At 39.9% G+C, this 20,306-nt stretch overlaps 1 protein-coding gene across 1 annotated transcript; it reads left to right on the plus strand.

The window, feature by feature from the left end:
- Nucleotides 1-19,093: 19,093 nt before the first annotated feature.
- On the plus strand, nt 19,094-20,047 carry LOC101594337 (olfactory receptor 6P1). The gene has a single exon (XM_004671152.2). It carries the CDS (start codon nt 19,094-19,096, stop codon nt 20,045-20,047), a length of 954 nt encoding a protein of 317 aa, XP_004671209.2.
- Nucleotides 20,048-20,306: the final 259 nt, after the last annotated feature.

The following is a 20,306-nucleotide window of genomic DNA, read 5'->3' on the forward strand; positions in this document are numbered from 1 at the left end:
TTTTTTTTCAAAGAACCAGCTCTTTTGTTCATCAATTTTCTTAATTGTTTTCTTAGTTTCCAATTCATTAATTTCTGCTCTGATCTTAATTATTTCTTTCTGCCTTCTTGCTTTTCCAGTGCCTGTAGGTGGATGGTTAGGTTATTGATTTAGGATCTCTCTGTCTTTGTTATGAAGGCATTTAGTGCTAAGAACTTTCCCCTGAGGACTGCCTTCATTGTGTCCCATAAGTTTTGGTATGTTGTGTTCTCATTGTCATTCATTTCTAGAAAGTTTGTAATTTCATTTGTAATTTCATCCACTGCCTATTCATTGTTTAAAAGTGTGTTGTACAGTTACCAGGAGCCAATGGGATTCCTGGTGCATCTTTTGTTGTTAATTTCTAGCAATACAGCATTGTGATGTGATATCATGCAGGAAATTATGTCAATCTTCCTATATGTAAGGAGACAGGCTTTGTGACCCAGTATATGATATATTTTAGAGAAGGTTCCATTGGCTGTTGAAAAGAATGTGTAGTCTGTGGATTTGGGGTGGAAAGTTCTATAGATGTCCATTAGGTCTAATTCTTTGATTTTGTTGAGATCTCTCACTTCCCTGTTTATTTTCTATTTTTGATGATTTATCTATTGCTGATAAGAGACTATTGAAGTCCCTGACTATGATGATGTGGTAGTTATTTCTGTTTTATTGTCAAGGAGGTTTGTTTTATGAATTATGGTACCCCTGTGTTTAGTGCATAAAGATTTATGATTGTGGTATCCTCTTGTTGGATCATCCCCTTGATAAGTAGGAAGTGGCCTTCTTTGTCTTTTTTGATTCCTTTGGTTTGAAGTCAGTTTTTTCAGATATTAGCAAGGCTATGCCTGCTTGTTTCTTTTTCCTATTTGCTTGGAGTAACATTTTCCACCCTTTCACCCTGAGGAGGTGTCTGTCTTTAGTGGTGAGGTGGGTTTCTTGAAGATAAAAGATTGAGGGGTCTAATTTCCTAATCAATCCTATTAGTTTATGTCTCTTGATGGGTGAATTAAGGCCATTAAATTTTTAGGGTAATGATTGTGAGGTTGATTTGATCGCTGCCATATCATGTTGGTTTATGTGATTTTGTGTTTTCATGGACTTTGTAGATTTTTGTTTCTTCTTTGAGTTTGATTATTGAGACCTGCTTCTTATAGTCACTTGTGTTTGATTATTTGATTCTTCTGTGTGGAGAATTTCCTGAAGTACTCTCTGCAGGTTTGGCTTTGTGTTCATATAGTTGTACAGCTAAGTTTTATAATGGAAAGTTTTTCTTTCTCCATTTATTATGAGAGATACTTTTGCTGGATAGAATAGTTTGGGTTGAAAGCCATAGGTTCTTAGAATTTGCAGTGTCCCATTCCAGGCCCTTCTGGCTTTTGGAGTTTCCATTGAGAATCTGAAGTAATTCTGATGGGGTTACCTTTGTAATGTGATGTGCTTTTATTCCCTAGTTACTTTTAGGCTTTTCTCTTTGTTACCAAAGTTTGGAGTCTTAATGACAATATGTCTTAGAGAATTTCTCCTTTGGTCCAGTCTGTTTGGAGTCCTGTTAGCTTTTTGTAGCTTTATGGGCCTTTCTTTTGAGAGTGGGAAAGTTTTCTTTGATAATTTTGTGTAAGCTCCCCATGCCTTTGGTCTGAATTTCTTCCTTCTGATATTCCCATGATCTGAATGTTATGACATGTAAGGGTATCCCACAGTTCCCTCATGTTCTGATCCCACAAATTTTTGAACTTACTGAAACTTTTGAGCTCTCAGATTGATTTTTCTGTTTTGTCTTCCAAATCTGTGTTTCTATCCTCAGCATGGCTGACTCTATTCTTGAGAGCATCTATAGAGTTTTGGGGCTTGTTCAATTTGGTTTGCATTTTCTACTACTTTTCTATTTGTAGTTTTCATCCCTTTGTCAAGTTCCCTTTTCACATCATTTTCTGATTTTCTTGAGGCTTCTTGGAATTCATCCTGGCATTTATTTAGGTCTTCATTGAGCTTAGCTAACTGGTTATTGAGGTCCTCTTTGTTCTGCTCTCTTTCAAGTCATTTAACTGCCTTTGGATCCCTTCCAGGTTCTTATCTATTAGGTCTAGTCTAGCAATAACAGCATTCATACAATTATCAGCCCTTTATTGCTTTTCTGCAAGTGCTGCCATTTGTTTTGTCAGGGTTGCATGGCTTATAACTTCATTTTGGGGTTCTGATCCTAATATCTCTTATATGCTTTGATTAGAGACATCCATTGTGGGACTGGGTGATTGTATTTGATTAACATGCACTTGATTTTTCATGTTATTCCTTTCATACTGTGGTCTGCCCATCACAGTGTATGAGTTTTATTTAATTTAGGAGGAAGCTGAAGATGGCAACGTAGGCTTCATGCCAAAGCAGCCTAGGGGAGAAAAAGCCTAAAATAAATGCAGCAAAATACACTCTTCTACTAAAAATTGAGGAGTATAAGAAATTATCAATTGCAATAGAGAAGAAGGAGAGGTCCAGAGCATCTAGAGCCCACAGAACCAGGCAGAAGATGCTCCAGCAGTGGTGGAACCAGGTCCACATGGCAATAGGTGCAAGGCTTGGCTGCAGGAAAAGCCAGGTGAGGGAATTCTCCACTCACACTACAGCTCCTCAAAAACTTAAAAAAGGTGAAGTGGTAATGGCAGGGAAGAACGGAGGAGCAGCGCCTAAAGAAGAGGAACTGTGGAAAAACCTCAGCCACCATCCATAGCCTCCCCTCCCCCACCACCAATGCAAGTGCTAGCATGAATCAGAGGCCTGGGAAAAGGAGCTCACCTATAGAGCACCCAGCACAGGCAATCAGAGCAGCAATCCAGTGACCCCGCCAGCTTACCTAAGCCACAGTGCAGCAAAGAGGGACCCAAGCAGGAGCACAGCATAATTGAGACCAAAACCATCCCAAAAGGTAACTCAGATTACACCAGATGGAAGTGACCTTGGGATGACTCAGAAGGCACCATGATGATGAGAAGTGACAGAGGAGTGCTCAGCACTGAAATATCTCAATCACACCATGGCTCAAGGTCCATTGTGGAAGAGATGGCAGAAAGAATGTAAGAGCCAAAGGAAGGGTAGGACTCCTTACAATGTGCTCCTCCAGACACAAAATGGCCTGGATATCAGTGACCTCACAGTGCCTGACACTACCTACTCAAGACCATCATAATAGGAAGAAAAGATCATGACATCAAAATAAAAGAGAGACTGATTGAGAGGGGGAGGGCATGTGGAGTTTCAAAGGGGAAAGTAGGGGGAGGGAGGGAGTTACCATGGGATATTGTTTACAATTGTGTATTATGTATGTATGTATTAAATAAATAAACCAGAAAAAAATTCAAAAAAATTAGGAGGAAGCTATAGTATACCCTTGAAGTGTGTCCAATGACTATTCCCTTTTATGTTTGCTTCCACTGGTTTTCTGGTGGCAATTGGGCCTGCCTGCTCAGAGGGAAGGAGCCCATGAGGCTCTTGTGGGGGCCCAAGGACCTGATGTAGGGGCTTGTGGTTCCATGATTTGAGGTATGGGAGTGAATGGTCAGGTGACCCGAAGTGGACAGGGGATTGAGGAGCTGTGGCCAGTGGAATGGTGTTCTGGAGCCTGGAGGTGCAGGTGGAGCTAATCCTGAGTTCACAAGGGGAAAGGGGGTGGCAGCAAGTGGGATGGCATTGGCACGGGGCAGGAAGATTGTAATGGAGTTCATGCAGGGTGGGGAAAATGGGGCAGAGTTCATGTAGGGTGGGGAGGGGGGTCCGCATTTGCAAGTGGTGGAGAGAGCGAGACAGAGCATGTGGGGCAGGAAGTGCAAGAGGGCATTTGGGTAGGGCAGGGATAACAGGTGGAGTTCACACAGGGCGGGCAGCAGGGCAGAGTTCACATGGGATGGGGAGAGTGGGAAGGTGTTTGTGCAGGGCTGGGAGAGAGTTCACGTGCGGCAGGGGGATTGGGAAGATGATTGTGTCGGGCAGCGAGGGTGTTCACCCATGCAGGGTGGCACAGGTGGAGCTATGCTGTCCTGGGTGCCCTTGCCTGCAGTTAGCGCAGGAGGAACCTGTAGCTGGGACTATCACTGAGACGTCTGCTTGGGGGGATCTGGGGACTGGTGGGCTACCTGAGAGCTTGGGAATCAGCTGATTCCTTTTTTTGCCCCTCTGTGCCCTACCACTGGAGGTCTATTAGAGTATGCTCCCCCCTAGAAGACTCAATGAACACGTAATGTCTTGTTTTCCTTCCCCAGGAGGGGCTGCATGGTTAGAAGGACACCATCTTAACTGGAAGTCAGAATATCTGGGTTTTTTGTTGTTGTTGTTGTTGTTTTGTTTTATTTTTTCCAGGTAGGGTCAGACTCTAGCTCAGGCTGACCTGGAATCCACTATGTAGTCTCAGTGAGGCCTTGAACTCACAGTGATCCTCCTACTCTGCCTCCAGAGTTCTTGGATTAAAGGTGTGTGCCACCATGCCTGGCCAGATTATCTGTCTTAATACCCACTTTTACATAAATACTCTGCTCTGGTTTTGATTGGATGTGTATATTATTCAGTTCAATTTTACCATTACCCTGCATTTTGCTCCACCTAACTTACTAGAATGCTTGCATAACAGGCAAACCCAACACCTAGGGTCACTTCCACTGTTATTCTGGAAGTTATTTAAGTGCCATACCCAGCACTTAAGCTCATACCCTGGAGATATATAACCATCAGATTTATACATCTAAGAATGTTGCAGATAATTAGAAAAACCATCAAATTAACCCAAGATGCAAAAATATCTGCATTATAATACAGGAAACACAGAATTCAAGACAATATAATTCCACCAAAAATGATAAGTCCAACAGAAATGACTTCCAGTGAAATTGATTTAGATGAAATGCCTGAGAAATATTTCAAAAGAATGATTATATCCATGTGCAAAGATATTGAAAAAGAAATCAAAGAAATCAAAGAAGAAAGCAAACTCCAATGGGAGAACACAGGAAACCAAGTGAATGAAATAAAGAGGTCAATACAAAACATGAGTAAAAAAATAGAAACACTGAAGTAAAACCAAACAAAAATACTAGAAATGGCCAAGTGTGGAGGCAGAGGTAGGGAAATCATGATGAATTCAAGGCCACCCTGACACTACATAGTGAATTCCAGGTCAGCCTGGGCTAAAGTGAAACCCTACCACATAAAAACAAAAAGAGAAAGAAAGAGAGAGAGGGAGGGAAGGAGGAAGGGAAAGAGGGAGGAAGGAAGGAAGAAAGGAAGGAAGGAAGGAAGGAAGGAAGGAAGGAAGGAAGGAAGGAAGGAAGGAAGGAGAAGGGAAGGGGAAGGGGAAGGGGAAGGGGAAGGGGAAGGGGAAAGGGAAGGGAAGGGAAGGGAAGGGAAGGGAAGGGAAGGGAAGGGAAGGGAAGGGAAGGAAAGGAAAGGAAAGGAAAGGAAAGGAAAGGAAAGGAAAGGAAAGGAAAGGAAAGGAAAGGAAAGGAAAGGAAAGGAAAGGAAAGGAAAGGAAAGGAAAGGAAAGGAAAGGAAAGGAAAGGAAAGAACAAGAAAGAAATGCTATAAATTAAAAAAAAAACACAATAAGGAAAATAAAAAATCCATAGAGTGTCTCACCAATAGAATGGATAAAGGAGAAAACAGAATATCTATACTAGAAAACCAGATCAAACACAGTCCAATAAAGAGAAAGACAAGCTAATAGGATGAATTGTGAATGGTAATTTCAAGATATTTGGAACACTATGAAAAGATCTCTGTGGAAAGTCTAACCAGTAGAACGGCTTAAGGAGAAAACAGAATATATAAACTGGAAAGCCAGGTGGCAGATCTAACACATTCCAACAAAGAGAAAGACAGGCTAATAGGAAGGTATGAATGATATCTGGGACACTATAAAAGATCAAACATAATAATTCATGATATAGTAGAAGGAGAAGAATTTCAACCCAGAGGCTTAGTAGACATTTTCAACAAAATCATAGAAGAAAAATTTCCCCAAATTGAGAAAGAAATACCAATGCAGATACAGGAAGATTTTATAACACCAAACACACAAAACCTGGAAAGAAACTCCCCTTGCCATATTATAATTAAACTACTAAATGCACACACCAACAGTTAGAAAGAAAGAGCAAGTCACCTATAAAGCCAAGCCCATCAGGATAGCAGCAGATTACTCAACACAAACTTTAAAAGCCAGAAGGGCTTAGAATGATGTATTCCAAGGTCTGAAAGATAACAACTGTTAGCCAAGATTACTTTATCCCATAAATTTATCTATCCACAATGGGATTAAAGTACAAATCACCAACAAGTAAAACTACAGAACATACAGAAATTTATAGAGACTAACTAGTACACTACTGAATGATGAATGAACCATAGAAGAAATCAAAAAGGAAATCAATAAATTCATAGAATCAAATGACAATGAGAATACAACATACAAAAACCTTTGGGACACAATGAAGGCAATCCTAAGAGAGAACTTTATAGCTCTAAGTGCCTATATTAAGAAATTAGAGAGTTCACAAGTAAACAATTTAATGCTTCACCTTAAGGCTTGGAAAAAGAAGAACATGACAAACCAAAAAGCAATAGAAGGGAAGATATAATAAAGATTAGGGAAAAAATTATGAAATAGAAACCAAAAAAAAAAATCCAGAGTCAATGAAACAAACAGTTGTTTCTTTGAATGGATAAGCAAGATTGATAAACCCTTAGCAAATCTGACCAAAAGAAAGTGAGAAGAGACAAAAGTTAATAAAATTAGAGAGGAAAAAGACACCATTACAACAGATACCAAAGAAATTCTGAAAATCATAGAGACATACTTTAAGAATATATATATGCCTCTAAGTTTTAAAATCTGAAAGAAATGATTTCCTTGATTCATGTGGATTTATATGATCTACCAAAATTAAATCAAGATTAGATAAATACACCTATAACAAGTACATAAATCCAAGCAGTTATTAAAAAAAAAAAAAGTCTCCTAGCTAAAAAAAAAAAAAAAGAAAAAACAGAAAGTCCAGGCCCATATGGATTCACTGGTGAATTTTACCATGGAAGTGAATTTTCTTCATGGAAGAAATCAACACCACTGCTTCTGAAACTTATCCGTAACATAGGAAAGAATTCTACTGAAGTCCTTCTACAAAGCCAGCATCACCCTGATACCAACACCAGGTATAGACAGAACAAAAAAAGGAAATCACAGACCAATCTCCCACATGAACATAGATTCAAAAATTCTGAACAAAATACTGGCAAACAGAATACAAGATATACCAGAAATATCATTCATCCTGACCAAGTAGGCTTTATCTCAGAGATGATTCAACATATACAAATCAATAAATGTAATACACTATATAAATGGTCTAAAGGGCAAAAATTACAGGATCATCTCAATAGATGCAGAAAAGGCAATGGACAAAATCCAACTTCAAAGTCCTACAGAAATTGGAAATACAAGGAACATATCTCAATATAAAGCTACAATATAAAACTTAAAGCTTTTCCACTAAATTCAGGAACCAGACAAGGGTATCCATTGTCTCCACTTTTATTTAATATAGTACTGGAAGTCTTAGCCATAGCACTAAGACAAGAGACACTCATAAAAGAGATACAAATCAGAAAGGAAGAGATCAAATTTTTATTTTTGTAGATGATATGATTCTATACATAAAGTACTCTAAAGACTCTACCAACAAACTGTTAGAGCTGATAATTGCTTTTAGGAAAGTAGCAGGGTACAAAATAAACACACAAAAATCATTAGCTTTCCTGTATACTAACAACAAACTTCCAGAGGATAAAATCAGGGAGTATCACCCACTCACAAATGCCTCAAAAATAAATAAATAAATAAATAAAGTACCTTGGAATAAACCTAACCAAGGAAGTGAAGGATCTCTACAATGAGAACTTTAAAACACTCAAGTGAGAAATTATAGAAGACACAAGGAAATGGAAGGATATCCCATGTTCTTGGATAGGAAGAATTAATATTGTGAAAATGTCAATCTTACCAAAATCAATCTACACATTTAATGAAACCCCCATTAAAATTCCAATGGCATTCTTCACCGGAATAGAAAAAACAATCCTAAAATTCATTTGTAAGCACAAAAAGCCTCAAATAGCCAAAACAATTTTGAGCAACAAAAAAATGCTGGTGATATCACCATACCTGATTTTAAGGTATACTACAAAGCCATGGTAACAAAAACAGCATGGTACCGGCACAAAACAGACACATTGATCAATGGAACAGAATTGAGGACTCAGGTGTTAATCCAGGCAGCTACAGCCATCTGATTTTTGACAAAAATGCCAAAAATATTCGTTGGGGAAAAGATAGCCTCTTTAAGAAGTGATGCTGGGGAAACTGGATATCTGTATGTACAAGAATGAAAATAGATCCTTGTCTTTCTCCACACACAAGAATCAAGTGGAAATGGGTCAAGGACCTTAATATCAGACCTGAAATTCTGAAACTTGTAGAGGAAAAAAAGTACAGATAACCCTTCAACATATTGGCATAGGCAATGACTTTCTGAATATAACCCCAATTACTCAGGAAATAAAACCAGTAGTCAACCACTGTGATCTCATGAAATTACAAAGCTTTTGTACAGCAAAGGACACTATGAATCGAGCAAAGAGACAGCCTACAGAATGGAAGGAAATCTGTCCCAGCTATACATTTGACAGAGGATTAACATCCAGAATATACAAAGAACTCAAAAAACAAAACAATAAGAAGTCAAACAACCCATTTTAAAAAATTGGCTATGGAACTAAATACAGAGTTCTCAAAAAAAGAAACAAATACGGCATATAAACATCTAAAAAAAAGTGTTCTACATCCTTAGCCATTAGGGAAATGCAAATTAAAACTACTTTGAGATTCCATCTCACTCCTATCAGAATGGCTATCATCAAGAAAACAAATGATGATAAATGTTGGTGAGGATGTGGAAAAGGAGTATCCTTCTACACTGTTGGTCAGAATGTAGTCTGGTACAGCCATTGTGAAAATCACTGTGGAGGTTCCTGAGACAGCTGAAAAGAGATTTAGCACATGATCTATAGCATTCCTAGGCATAGATCCTTATGACTCCTCTCACTACCTTAGAGATACTTGCACTTATTTATGCTGCTCTATTCACAATAGCCAGGAAATGGAGCCAGCCTAGATATCTCTCAACAGATGAATGGATAATAAAGATGCGGTGTATTTACACAATGGAGTTCTATTCATCAGTAATGAAAAATGAAATTTGAAGAGAAATAGATGGATTTGGAAAGGATTATTCTTAGTGAGGGAACCCAGGCCCCAAAAAGTCAAACATCACATGTTCTGTCTCATATGTGGATCCTACCTACAAATGTGTAGACTTGTGAGTGAGCTGGAACCAAATTCAGTAGTAGAGGCCAGTAGGCTAGAAAAAGGCTATAAGGGAGGGAGGAGAGGGAAGGACTTAAGGGGATGGTATTGTATATGTGTAAGCAGAACAGATTATAGGGAGGGCAAAAGCCTAAGTAAGGCCAGGAGAAGAGATTGAGTAAAAGAAGGGTGGCAGAGGGTCAATCAAAATTCAAGATATTCTGCATAAGACATATGAAATCCTACTTCTCTGGATAATGGCACATCCAGAAGCCATAGATTGCTACTAAAAAATTTTCAGGGGCTGGAGAGATGGTTTAGCGGTTAAGCGCTTGCCTGTGAAGCCTAAGGACCCCGGTTCGAGGCTCGGTTCCCCAGGTCCCAAGTTAGCCAGATGCACAAGGGGGTACACGCGTCTGGAGTTCGTTTGCAGAGGCTGGAAGCCCTGGCGCGCCCATTCTCTCTCTCTCCCTCTATCTGTCTTTCTCTCTGTGTCACTCTCAAATAAAAATAAATAAATAAATAAAAAATTTTCAGTTCCAGGGATGGGATACCTTCCAGTGACTTGTTGGCCAGGGAGGTCCCTTTTGCCTCCAAAACATTATGGGCTATTCCCAAGGCATTTGGTTTCCAATGAAAAACAGATGGTAAGACCCTATTACTGAAGACTTCACATGCCTGGGTGCCAAGGTCACTGAGAAATCAAGCTGGGGCTGAGCTGAAAACCTTCTCCCTGTAGACCAGCTGACTGAAAGCAGGAAAAAGCTGCACTGCATGCAGCCCTATGGGAGACAGGAAGACAGCAGTGAAAACAGTGACACTGGAAGCCTCAAGTTTGGCCAGCCAGTGCAAGTGACCAAACGGTTCCAATAGTTGCATGTCTACTCTTGGGGATACCAACTGCTATGTAATTGGATTGGAGACCTGCTCTATGGAAGGAATACATGCCAAGTATTGAAAACCTAATCAAAAGCCTATGGCAGGTGAGGTCATGAGCCTTAGGGGTATAAAGCCCACTCTTGTCTGGCTAAATGCATGTATTATTCTCACCAAACTGCTTAGTAAGCACTACACTTAATGTTCATATTCATATATTAATGCTACTCTCACTTTTGGTTAGAGAAGCTTCTCTTTTCAGATGGCGATGACCACTGGGATGACCCAAAAAGCAACATAGTACTGACAAGAAGGGACAGAGGAGTGTCCTCCACTACAACATCTCACACCCTCCAAGGCTCAGGGTCCATTGTGGAAGAGGTGGCAGAAAGGGTGTAAGAGCCAAAGGAAGGGTAAGACTCCTTACAATGCAACTGTCCAGACAGAAATTGGCCTCCATATCCATGACCTCGCAATGCCTAGCAATAACCATACAAGACCTTTATTTTTTTTTATTTTTTAATTTTTTTATTTTATTTATTTATTTATTTGAGAGCGACATACACAGAGAGAAAGACAGATAGAGGGAGAGAGAGAGAATGGGCGAGCCAGGGCTTCCAGCCTCTGCAAACGAGCTCCAGACGCGTGCGCCCCCTTGTGCATCTGGCTAACGTGGGACCTGGGGAACCGAGCCTCGAACCGGGGTCCTTAGGCTTCACAGGCAAGCGCTTAACCGCTAAGCCATCTCTCCAGCCCACAAGACCTTTATAATAGGAGAAAAAGATAATGACCTCAAAATAAAAGACATGATAGCCTCCTAAACTAATGAGAAAGCCTGGGGAGCACACTCTCAGTGCTAGAACACATGCTTAACATGTGCCAAGGTGCCGGTTCAACCTGCAGCACTGAAAATAAAACTCATAAAAAATATAACACAGAAAATGTATAAACCAATTGCATAATTATTTACTATCATTATTATTACTTTCAAATATATGTAAAAGGAAGACACTCTAAAGTTATATGAGCAAACAAATAACCTGATAATAGTCATTTATTATCATTATTAAATATTGTGCACTATACATAATGGTATGTGTACTATACTTTTATGCAAGTAGAAATGCAGTAAGTTCAGTTGTATCAGCATCTTCATAAGCACCTGGATCATATGTTACTGTGTATCATTTAATACACATCTTTCAGATTCATTATAATCTGTGGAAGCACCAAAATATGTGCTTTCTATTGCTTACAAAAATATTATTGTAGCACATATTTGTATCTCTATTGTTCTGCAGTAACAAGAAAGTTCCGTTACTGCAGAGAAGACAGAGCAAGCACGTTTACTGCAGCCCACACCTTCCCGGAAACGGCATCCTTAACAGGTCATTTGGACTCTGCTTGAACACACCAGTGGTGAGAAGCTCAGCCCATATCCAGGGGTCGGAGCTGCTTCAGCTGTGACAACTTCAGCAGACCCAGAACCAAAGGAACAACCAGTTTGTGAAGGCAGCGAGGAGCCCAGAGCTGTGGGAGTAAGAGCTCATTTTATGAAGCTGACTCAGGTCTGAGGCAGGCAGCAACAACTTGTAAATCTTTCTCTGCCTCTGTCCATCCTCACCTCAGCTATGTTTAGGTCTTTTCCGTGTGTCTTCCTAGCCCTGTTTTATCTAGAAAGTCAAATGGCAAAGTGGGGGAGGCAAGTAGGAAAGCACACTCCCACCATGAAGCTTGTGGAAACATGACAGGGAACCAAAGAATGTCTCCACAACCGTAGACCATGGTAAAATGCACGGGTGGACTAATGTGAGCAATAAACAAGTTCTCAAAAATGTAATTGAGTTGGTAATAGTCCATTTATCCATGGCTCTCATACTTCATTATTTCATTTCCTCCACTGAATTTTAGTCTTGAGTTTTCATGTCTATTTATTCGTAACTTCTGAAATTGGGATTGGAGAAGTGATACGTTTGAAGGGTTCATCGACCTGACTGCAGGCCTGTGTCCTGTTCTGTCATTGTAGCACATGTGCCCTCGGGAAAAATAAATATATACTGTTCCCTGAAGTGTGTGACTTGGACACAGTCTTGCTAGAGAGACATGAGTCACCATGACAATATGCCTGAGAGGCTATGTCCCTGGTGAGGGACAATCACGTTGATAAGGACAGACTACTACTGCCCCTGTTGGCTTTAGGGCCCCATCTGCCCTAGTTCTGTCCTGTCCTGCTGCAAGTGACTCAAAGTCCAGTCTGAAGAGCAAGCTTTATTGAAAGGTGCCTAGAGCAATCACTGTTGCCCAGAACCAACAGGTAACCAGCCTTGACTAAGACAGAAGGAAGGAGGGAGCATGGCTGTGGAGGACAGACAGCTGGAGAACTAGACAAGCCTCTCTAAGAAATTCTGTCCTTACGCAAGTCCTTCATCATCCCTATGGTTTGCATATTCCTAATGTGGCCATTTTCTTGAATTCCCCTAAATGTTCAATGTGTTTAAAATCTGAAAAACCTTACTAATCTTAATATCTCATAGTGAGTGCACCACATTTTTTTCTTATATCCATACATTTATAATTATTTAAATAACACCTGAGAAATGCTTTTGAAATGTTCACAACTGCAAAAAATAGTTTTGTTTTTAATTAACATGTGATAATCATACATAATAAGGTATGTAGTATGATATTTCAAAACATGTATACAGTGTATAATGATCAAATTATAGTAGTTATCATTTCCTTGTCATTTCATTGTGTTTAGAGACTTTGAGCTCCTCTCTTATAGTTCTCCATAAAATGGACAATAGGTTATTTGTAGTATTGTCATCCCATTATTCCATAAAGCATGAGACTTTATTATTTCTGTTAAATAGTATTTAGGTATCCATTTCCCAAACTTGCTCTATTCCCTTTCCCTATACTACATAACCTTTAGTAATGACTATTTTATTCTCTGGTACAATGAGATCAATTTTTTAGCTTCCACATATGAAAAGTCATTGATAATACTTGTCTCTGTGCCTGGCTGATGTCCTTCAGCTCCATATAATTTGCTCAAATGGCAGAACTTCATCTTTTTATATGGCTCAATGATATCCCATTGCATATGCTTTTTACATATTTTAACCATTCTTCCATTGATAGACAACTGGATTGATTCCACATTTTGATTTTACTGCAAGAAACATGGGTATGTAAGTATTTTTTTTTTGACACACTGATATTCTTTTGGAAGTATGCCCAGAAGTAGGATAGATGGATGTGAGGTTAATCTATTTCTGGTGCTATGAGGATCTCCATACTGTTTTCCACAGTTTCTGTACTAATTTCCATTTCCATCAGCAGTGCTGTTTCCCTTCCTCCACACCCTTCCCTGTATTTGCTACTTAGCCATTCCAACCACAGTTATATGATATCTCACTAGGGGCTCCTTGAGCATTTCATATGGATTATTTTTAGGTGAAAAAGGGGTAAAATTCTGGAAATCTATAAAGATTTTAGACAGGACATAAAATTCTAGGTGGTGACTCAGAAAGGAAAAGACATTGATGACAGACAAAATTCAACAAATTTAAATACATATGAACTTTGACTGCCAACTTCCACTTTTATATAAATGAGTTCATTTCCTCTGATAGCATATATGATAGTGGCCAAGTTTCTGTTGTTCCCACATCATCTGGCTGTGGAGAAGGATGATGTGAGTTTATCTCACATCCACAATTTTCTAGATGTGTGATCTTTACCAGAAAATAGGAACCACCTTTCTGTGTCAGTTACAAGTAGAGATAAAGGTACTTGAACTCATTGTTCTCTTGTGAGGATGAAGTCAGCATATGAAAAGTGCCAGGACTGTACAAGCTAAGACATGTTATTAGTATGTCTTCTTTCTGGGCACAAAGTACAATAGTAGTGTTAAAGACTCCAGCCATTCTTGTGACTCACTCACCAAATTATTTGCTAAAATACTGATATTCTTCAACATGTGATACTCAAGTGGGGAACTAATGGAAAAAAATAAAAACATAAAAAACAGAGTAAACTTAGTCATCTCAGGAAATGGTATGCTGCACGGAGCACCCTGCCCACGGTGTTTCTTTTGAGAGTCATGTAACATTAGGGACCCAACAGTGTGTTACTAAGACTTCATTTATGCAACATCCAGGAGTTTGGAACTAGACAGGAATTTAAGAATCCGAGCTGATGTAAATATTTAGGTGGTCACATGATGATTGTTTGATTTTAGACCCATGGACCTACAAGATCACTTATGTATTATAAAACAATAAACTGTTTCACTCAGTGGGCAAATTATCCTCAACCAAATTGTCTCTCAATGTCACCTAGTATCATGATATAGGAAGAACATGACACCCAAAGCAACAGCCAGATTGGACAGGTAAGAATATTGACTCAGCTGTCCACCCCTGGGTCAGAAAAGAAGAAATATATCTCCAGGCTCCACTTTATTGCTGTATTTATTTAACCCAGTTTATAAGTATGTACTGGTTACATAGCATACAAAGCACTAGATCAAGAGACAAGTGAGAGTTTCTACTCTTAGAGAGGGAAAGTTAAGCTAAAGACAAAATTAGACCATTGATATGTTAAGTGTTGCCTTCTAAGACTGATTGTTCATTCATCTACAAACTTCCAGATAAAGGTCAAAAACAGAGCAGTCCCTGGAAGAATCCCAACTTGATTGGAAGGTTAAATAAGAGGGGTAGGCACTGAGCAAGGAGGGAGTTGGTCAAGAAAAGGAACATCAAAAGGCAAGTGAAGCTCGAATAATTTACACCAAGATCCTTTAGTTTCTGAGTAGACAGCTGCTCCTGAGATGGAGAGGAAACCCAATGGAGAATTATACAAGATCCTCCTCATTAACTACTATGTGGAACTGTGTTGCCAAATGAGAAAGGTGCATTTAAAGTGACTGTCATCCTATCAATTGAAATTTCAAGCTCATCTGTTCCCAATAGCAGGGTTCAGCCCTGATATCCTGAAAGCCTGTCAGTGCACGCAGAGGAAGAAGGGGGGTCCCCAGAAATTGCAGCAAACAGGGACAAAAGAACAACTAAGCAGAGGTTCAGTGCTATGACATCATTGTTTAGTTTTTCCTCCATTGTCATACAAATCACAGAGGTAGTGCCCTGTCACCTGTACCTCCTCTCTGAACTCTCAGAATAGTGCCTGACACAAGAAGTCATTGCTTTCTGAACTAAGGGGTACTTGGGGTCACATTTTTTTTTCAAAGTCCAGGTATGAATAATTCCAAAGAACTATTCCCTAATCTTCCACTCCCTTAAGAGCTCTTCTTACAGTAAATCTGTTTGAGCAAGTGTAGCTTTTCCTTTCCCACTGTACTTTCCAGCAACTATTTCTCCCTCTTTATGAAAAGGAATAATTGAGTCTTTCTGTGTACGAGTACCCCAGAGTGTAAGTGTCTGGGCTAAAGTCAGCACTAAGACAATGAAGGATCAGATAAGGAGGTAACTCTCTGCAAGTTAACCAGGTTGTTAGCTTATAGTTCAATAAAAACAATTTTGATGATAGATTACTGTGTAATTCCTACTAAGTAACAAAAAGTTCAAGTAATTTAGTGTTATTACTGTCACAAACAAGTCTAATTCCCAGAACTGTGGTACAATGTCACATACTTATGTGAACTAGCTTTCTCAGTATGCATAATCCCAAGATGAGAAATAAAAATAGAACTGATGCTGTAATGTTTATCATTGTGTAGTCATAGATACACATGAGAATAAAAAAATAACTATAATCCACGTGACTAGAAGACAATTTCCTAATGCATTTTAATATTGTGTCTAATATATTTTTTTCAAAATGTATCATATATTTATACTCTTTTGGATAAGTCTATGTTAAAAATATAATATCTAGAAGAAAAATTTTATGATGCACTTATAATTTCATGGATACAGAAACAAAAAAAAACATGTATACAGAACGAAACTAACAAAAGATTTGCAGTTATAAAAGCATAATACTGTGGACTGTGACTTTGATGATATTAGTGATATTAAAATCCCCATGCTTAAAGAAACTCATTTGCATTATTTTTTTTTTTGGAGGGTCTTTTATTTTTTCAAGGTAGGCTCTCACTCTAGCCTGGGCTGACCTGGAACTCACTCTCTATAGTCCCAGGCTGGCCTCGAACCTGTGCTTCTCAAGTGCTGGGGTTAAATGTGTGCTCCAGCACATGCAGCTTCACTTGCATCAATTTTAAAACAAGTGTTCGTGGATAGCATAGCATTAATATTGAGACTATTGACTATATAAAGAGAGCATATAGAAGCTCCAGCAGAAGGCTGATGCTCCCAATACAGTGGAGTGAGGATTCTTTAAAAAATTTAAAGTTTGATAAAAATAAGACTGGGCATTCTGGCACATGCCTGTAATTGCAGCACTCAGGAGGCAGAGGCAGGAGGATCACCATGAGTTGGAGGCCACCCTGAGACTACATAGTGAATCCAGGTTAGCCTGGGCTAGAGTGAGACCCTACCTTGAAAAATCAAAAATAATAAATAAATAAATAAATAAAATTTTGATAAAAATAGTTGTTAATCTGGTATGCCTTTTTGTTTTTCTTTTTTTTAATTTTATTTTATTTTATTTATTTATTTGAGAGCAACAAACAGAGAGAGAGAAAGAGGCAGGGAGAGAATGAATAGGTGTGCCAGGGCTTCCAGCCACTGCAAACAAACTCCAGATGTGTGCGCCCCCTTGTGCATCTGGCTAATGTGGGTCCTGGGGAATCGAGCCTCGAACTGGGGTCCTTAGGCTTCACAGGCAAGCGCTTAACTGCTAAGCCATCTCTCCAGCCCTGTTTTTGTTTTACGAGGCAGGGTCTCACTCAAGTCCAGGCTTACCTGGAATTCACTATGTAGTCTCAGGGTGGCCTCGAACTCATGGCAATACTACCTCTGCCCCCAAGTACTGGGATTAAAGGCATGCACTGCCACGCCTGGCATGTATATTATTTTTAATATAATTTTTTAACTTTTTACTGACAACTTCCATACATATAAACAATATACCTTTATTACAACCCCCTCTCTCTCTTTCCTCTCCTGAATCCCATCGCCACTGAATCCCTTCTTCTTTCCAAGTAATTGCTCTTCTATTTTGATGCCATCATTTTCCCTTGTATTATGCAGGTGAGATTATTAAAGGGGAAAAATATGAAGTACTTAAGTCCCCACCAAAAAATGGAAATGCTTCATTGAATCTAACACCAGATCCTTTCTCAGGTAAGATTTGTACTTTTACTAGCCACTCTCTGAAGAAGTCAGGTCATTGACAATTTTAAACGGAAACCAGAAAAGCAAAGCAGACTGGTTATGAAGAGGAGAGCTACTCCTGCTTTTCAGGATTGACAGTTTCCTATGGCTTCTGTAATATTATTACAAATTTCATGACTTAAAATGGTATTTTCTTTCTCACAGTCCTATAGGTTAGAGGTCTGAAACTAGTAGCTTTGGGTAAATTCAATGACCAAGGAGGACCACAGTCTCTCTAGAAGGCCCAGACAATCCTTTCTTTACTGCTTCTACTTCCGGTAGTGGTTGGCTTTCCTTATTTAATGACAAAATTACCCAGCCTTTGAGGCCAAGAGTATCTTCACATCTTTTGCTGATCCATCTTCTTATTGCCACCCTGTCTGTACGTCTGTTAGATTTCCTTCAAGTTCTCTTTTAAGATCTCTTGTGATTGGATGTGAGGACATCTAGTTAATTAATATACTCTTCTCATCTGAAAATTATTAATTTAATCATTCCTATTTAATCATGTCTATTACAGAGACTTTACCAAGTCTCTGTAATTGTCACGGTTTCCAGGGATCAGAATATGCCCCATCCCAGACTTTTGAGATCAGATCTCATAAAATTGTGAAATACTGAGTTCCAGGTCCACCTGGGCTAGCTACCCTACCTAGAGAAAAAGAAAAGTAGAAAATGAGATCATCTCTCACTCTGTTACTCAGACTGACTCCAAAATCCTGGTTTCAACAATCCTGCCTCAGCCTCCTAAGTAGCAGGGACTAACTGTAGACATCCCCACTCTGCGGGACAGGTGGCCCTTTCTCAAGCAACACCACCAGACAGTCTGATTGGCACAAAGAATGTACTCAAAAGCACTTCTTAAATGAGTGGAAGCAAACACTCTTTTATGAAGCAGAACTTGCTTACTCCTTCTTGTTTTTCCAAAAGTGAATCAACATTTTTCAAACCAGCCCCTTCCCTGTTCTGCTACTGGGCACTACAGTTCAATTTACCTCTTAGCTACCACTTCCTCTTAGTTTCCCTTCAGAGATAAATCGTAAGGTTCCAGCTTGCTGTCACTCATTTTGTTATTTCTCATTCAATAGTTACTGAGTGTTGGTGCTCTGGGGACGTAGGAGTGAATAGATGCTCCCCAGGAAAGAGAGAAGAAAAGCATATCATAGATAAGACTTATCAAAATATCAAAGCTGGTTATGAAATCACCCAGCATTAATCAATTGTACAATGTACTTGAAGTTGTTAGATAATGACAATTCTCATTAAGTACAGCTCTCAAGTCCAATAACTTTCCCCTTGAAATAGACGCTAAAACAGCAGACTGAAGGGAAAATGGTATAATAATTATATCTGGATATAATAATGTCGATAATATAATGTAGCATTAAAGTCTTCAGAGACTTTAATTTTTGAGGGGCTTTTATGGGTAGTGTGCCTTTCTCTCAACCTTCTGTTATTGCTTTCACTTTTTCTGGCCTCCACGTGGACAGAAGTCATGAGAAATCTAAACAGAAGCCATGTGCAGGATTTTGTCCTGGTGGGTTTCCCCACCTCTCCACCCCTCCAGCTCTTCCTATTTTTCTTCTTTTTTGCAATTTATCTACTGACAGTGTTGGAGAATGTCCTCATTGTTTCTACAGTTTGGCTCACTCCAAGCCTTCACCGCCCCATGTACTTCTTCCTGTGCCATCTCTCTTTCCTGGAACTATGGTACATCAATGTCACCGTCCCTCGGCTCTTGGGAGCCTTTCTCACCGGCGACGGTCGAGTCTCCTACGTAGGTTGCATGACTCAACTCTACTTCTTTATTGCTCTGGCCTGCACCGAGTGTGTCCTCTTGGCGGTGATGGCCTATGACCGCTACCTGGCCATCTGCGAACCCCTCCGATACGCTAGCCTCATGCCTGCCAGCCTGGCCACGCGTCTTGCTGCTGCCTCATGGGGCAGCGGTTTCTTCAGCTCCATGATGAAGCTGCTGTTCATTTCCAGACTGTCTTACTGCGGGCCCAACATCATCAACCACTTTTTCTGTGACATTTCCCCACTGCTCAACCTCACCTGCTCTGACAAGGAGCAAGCCGAGCTGGTAGACTTCCTGCTGGCTCTGGTCATGATCCTGCTCCCTCTGCTGGCTGTGGTCTCCTCCTACGCTGCCATCATCGCGGCCATCCTGAGGATCCCGACCGCTCAAGGACGCCGCAAAGCTTTCTCCACCTGTGCCTCCCACCTGGCCGTGGTGGTCATCTACTACTCCTCCACTCTCTTCACGTACGCCCGGCCACGGGCCATGTATACCTTCAACTACAGCAAAATCATCTCCGTGCTCTACACCGTCATCGTGCCCTGCCTCAACCCAGCCATCTACTGCTTGAGAAACAAGGAGGTGAAAGAGGCCTTCAGGAAGACGCTGCTTGGGAGGTGTCACTATCTCAGGAATGTTCCAGACTGACGGAAAATGGAGCTTGGTAGGGAGAAAAATAACAGACTTTTGTAACGCTGTTTGTTTGTCTGGTTGGTTTTGGAATTGGGTTTCACTCTAGCCCAGGCTGACCTGGGATTCACTATGTAGTCTCTGGGTGGCCTTGAATTCATGGTAATTCTCCTACCTCTGCCTTCCAAGTGCTGGGACTAAAGTCAGGCACCACCATGCCTGGCTTTTTTATAACTACTTATCTACAATTTACATGTAATTTTTATTATAATCCCCT

Source organism: Jaculus jaculus, chromosome 1, assembly GCF_020740685.1.
Source record: "Jaculus jaculus isolate mJacJac1 chromosome 1, mJacJac1.mat.Y.cur, whole genome shotgun sequence".
NCBI classification, from domain to species: Eukaryota; Metazoa; Chordata; class Mammalia; order Rodentia; family Dipodidae; genus Jaculus; species Jaculus jaculus.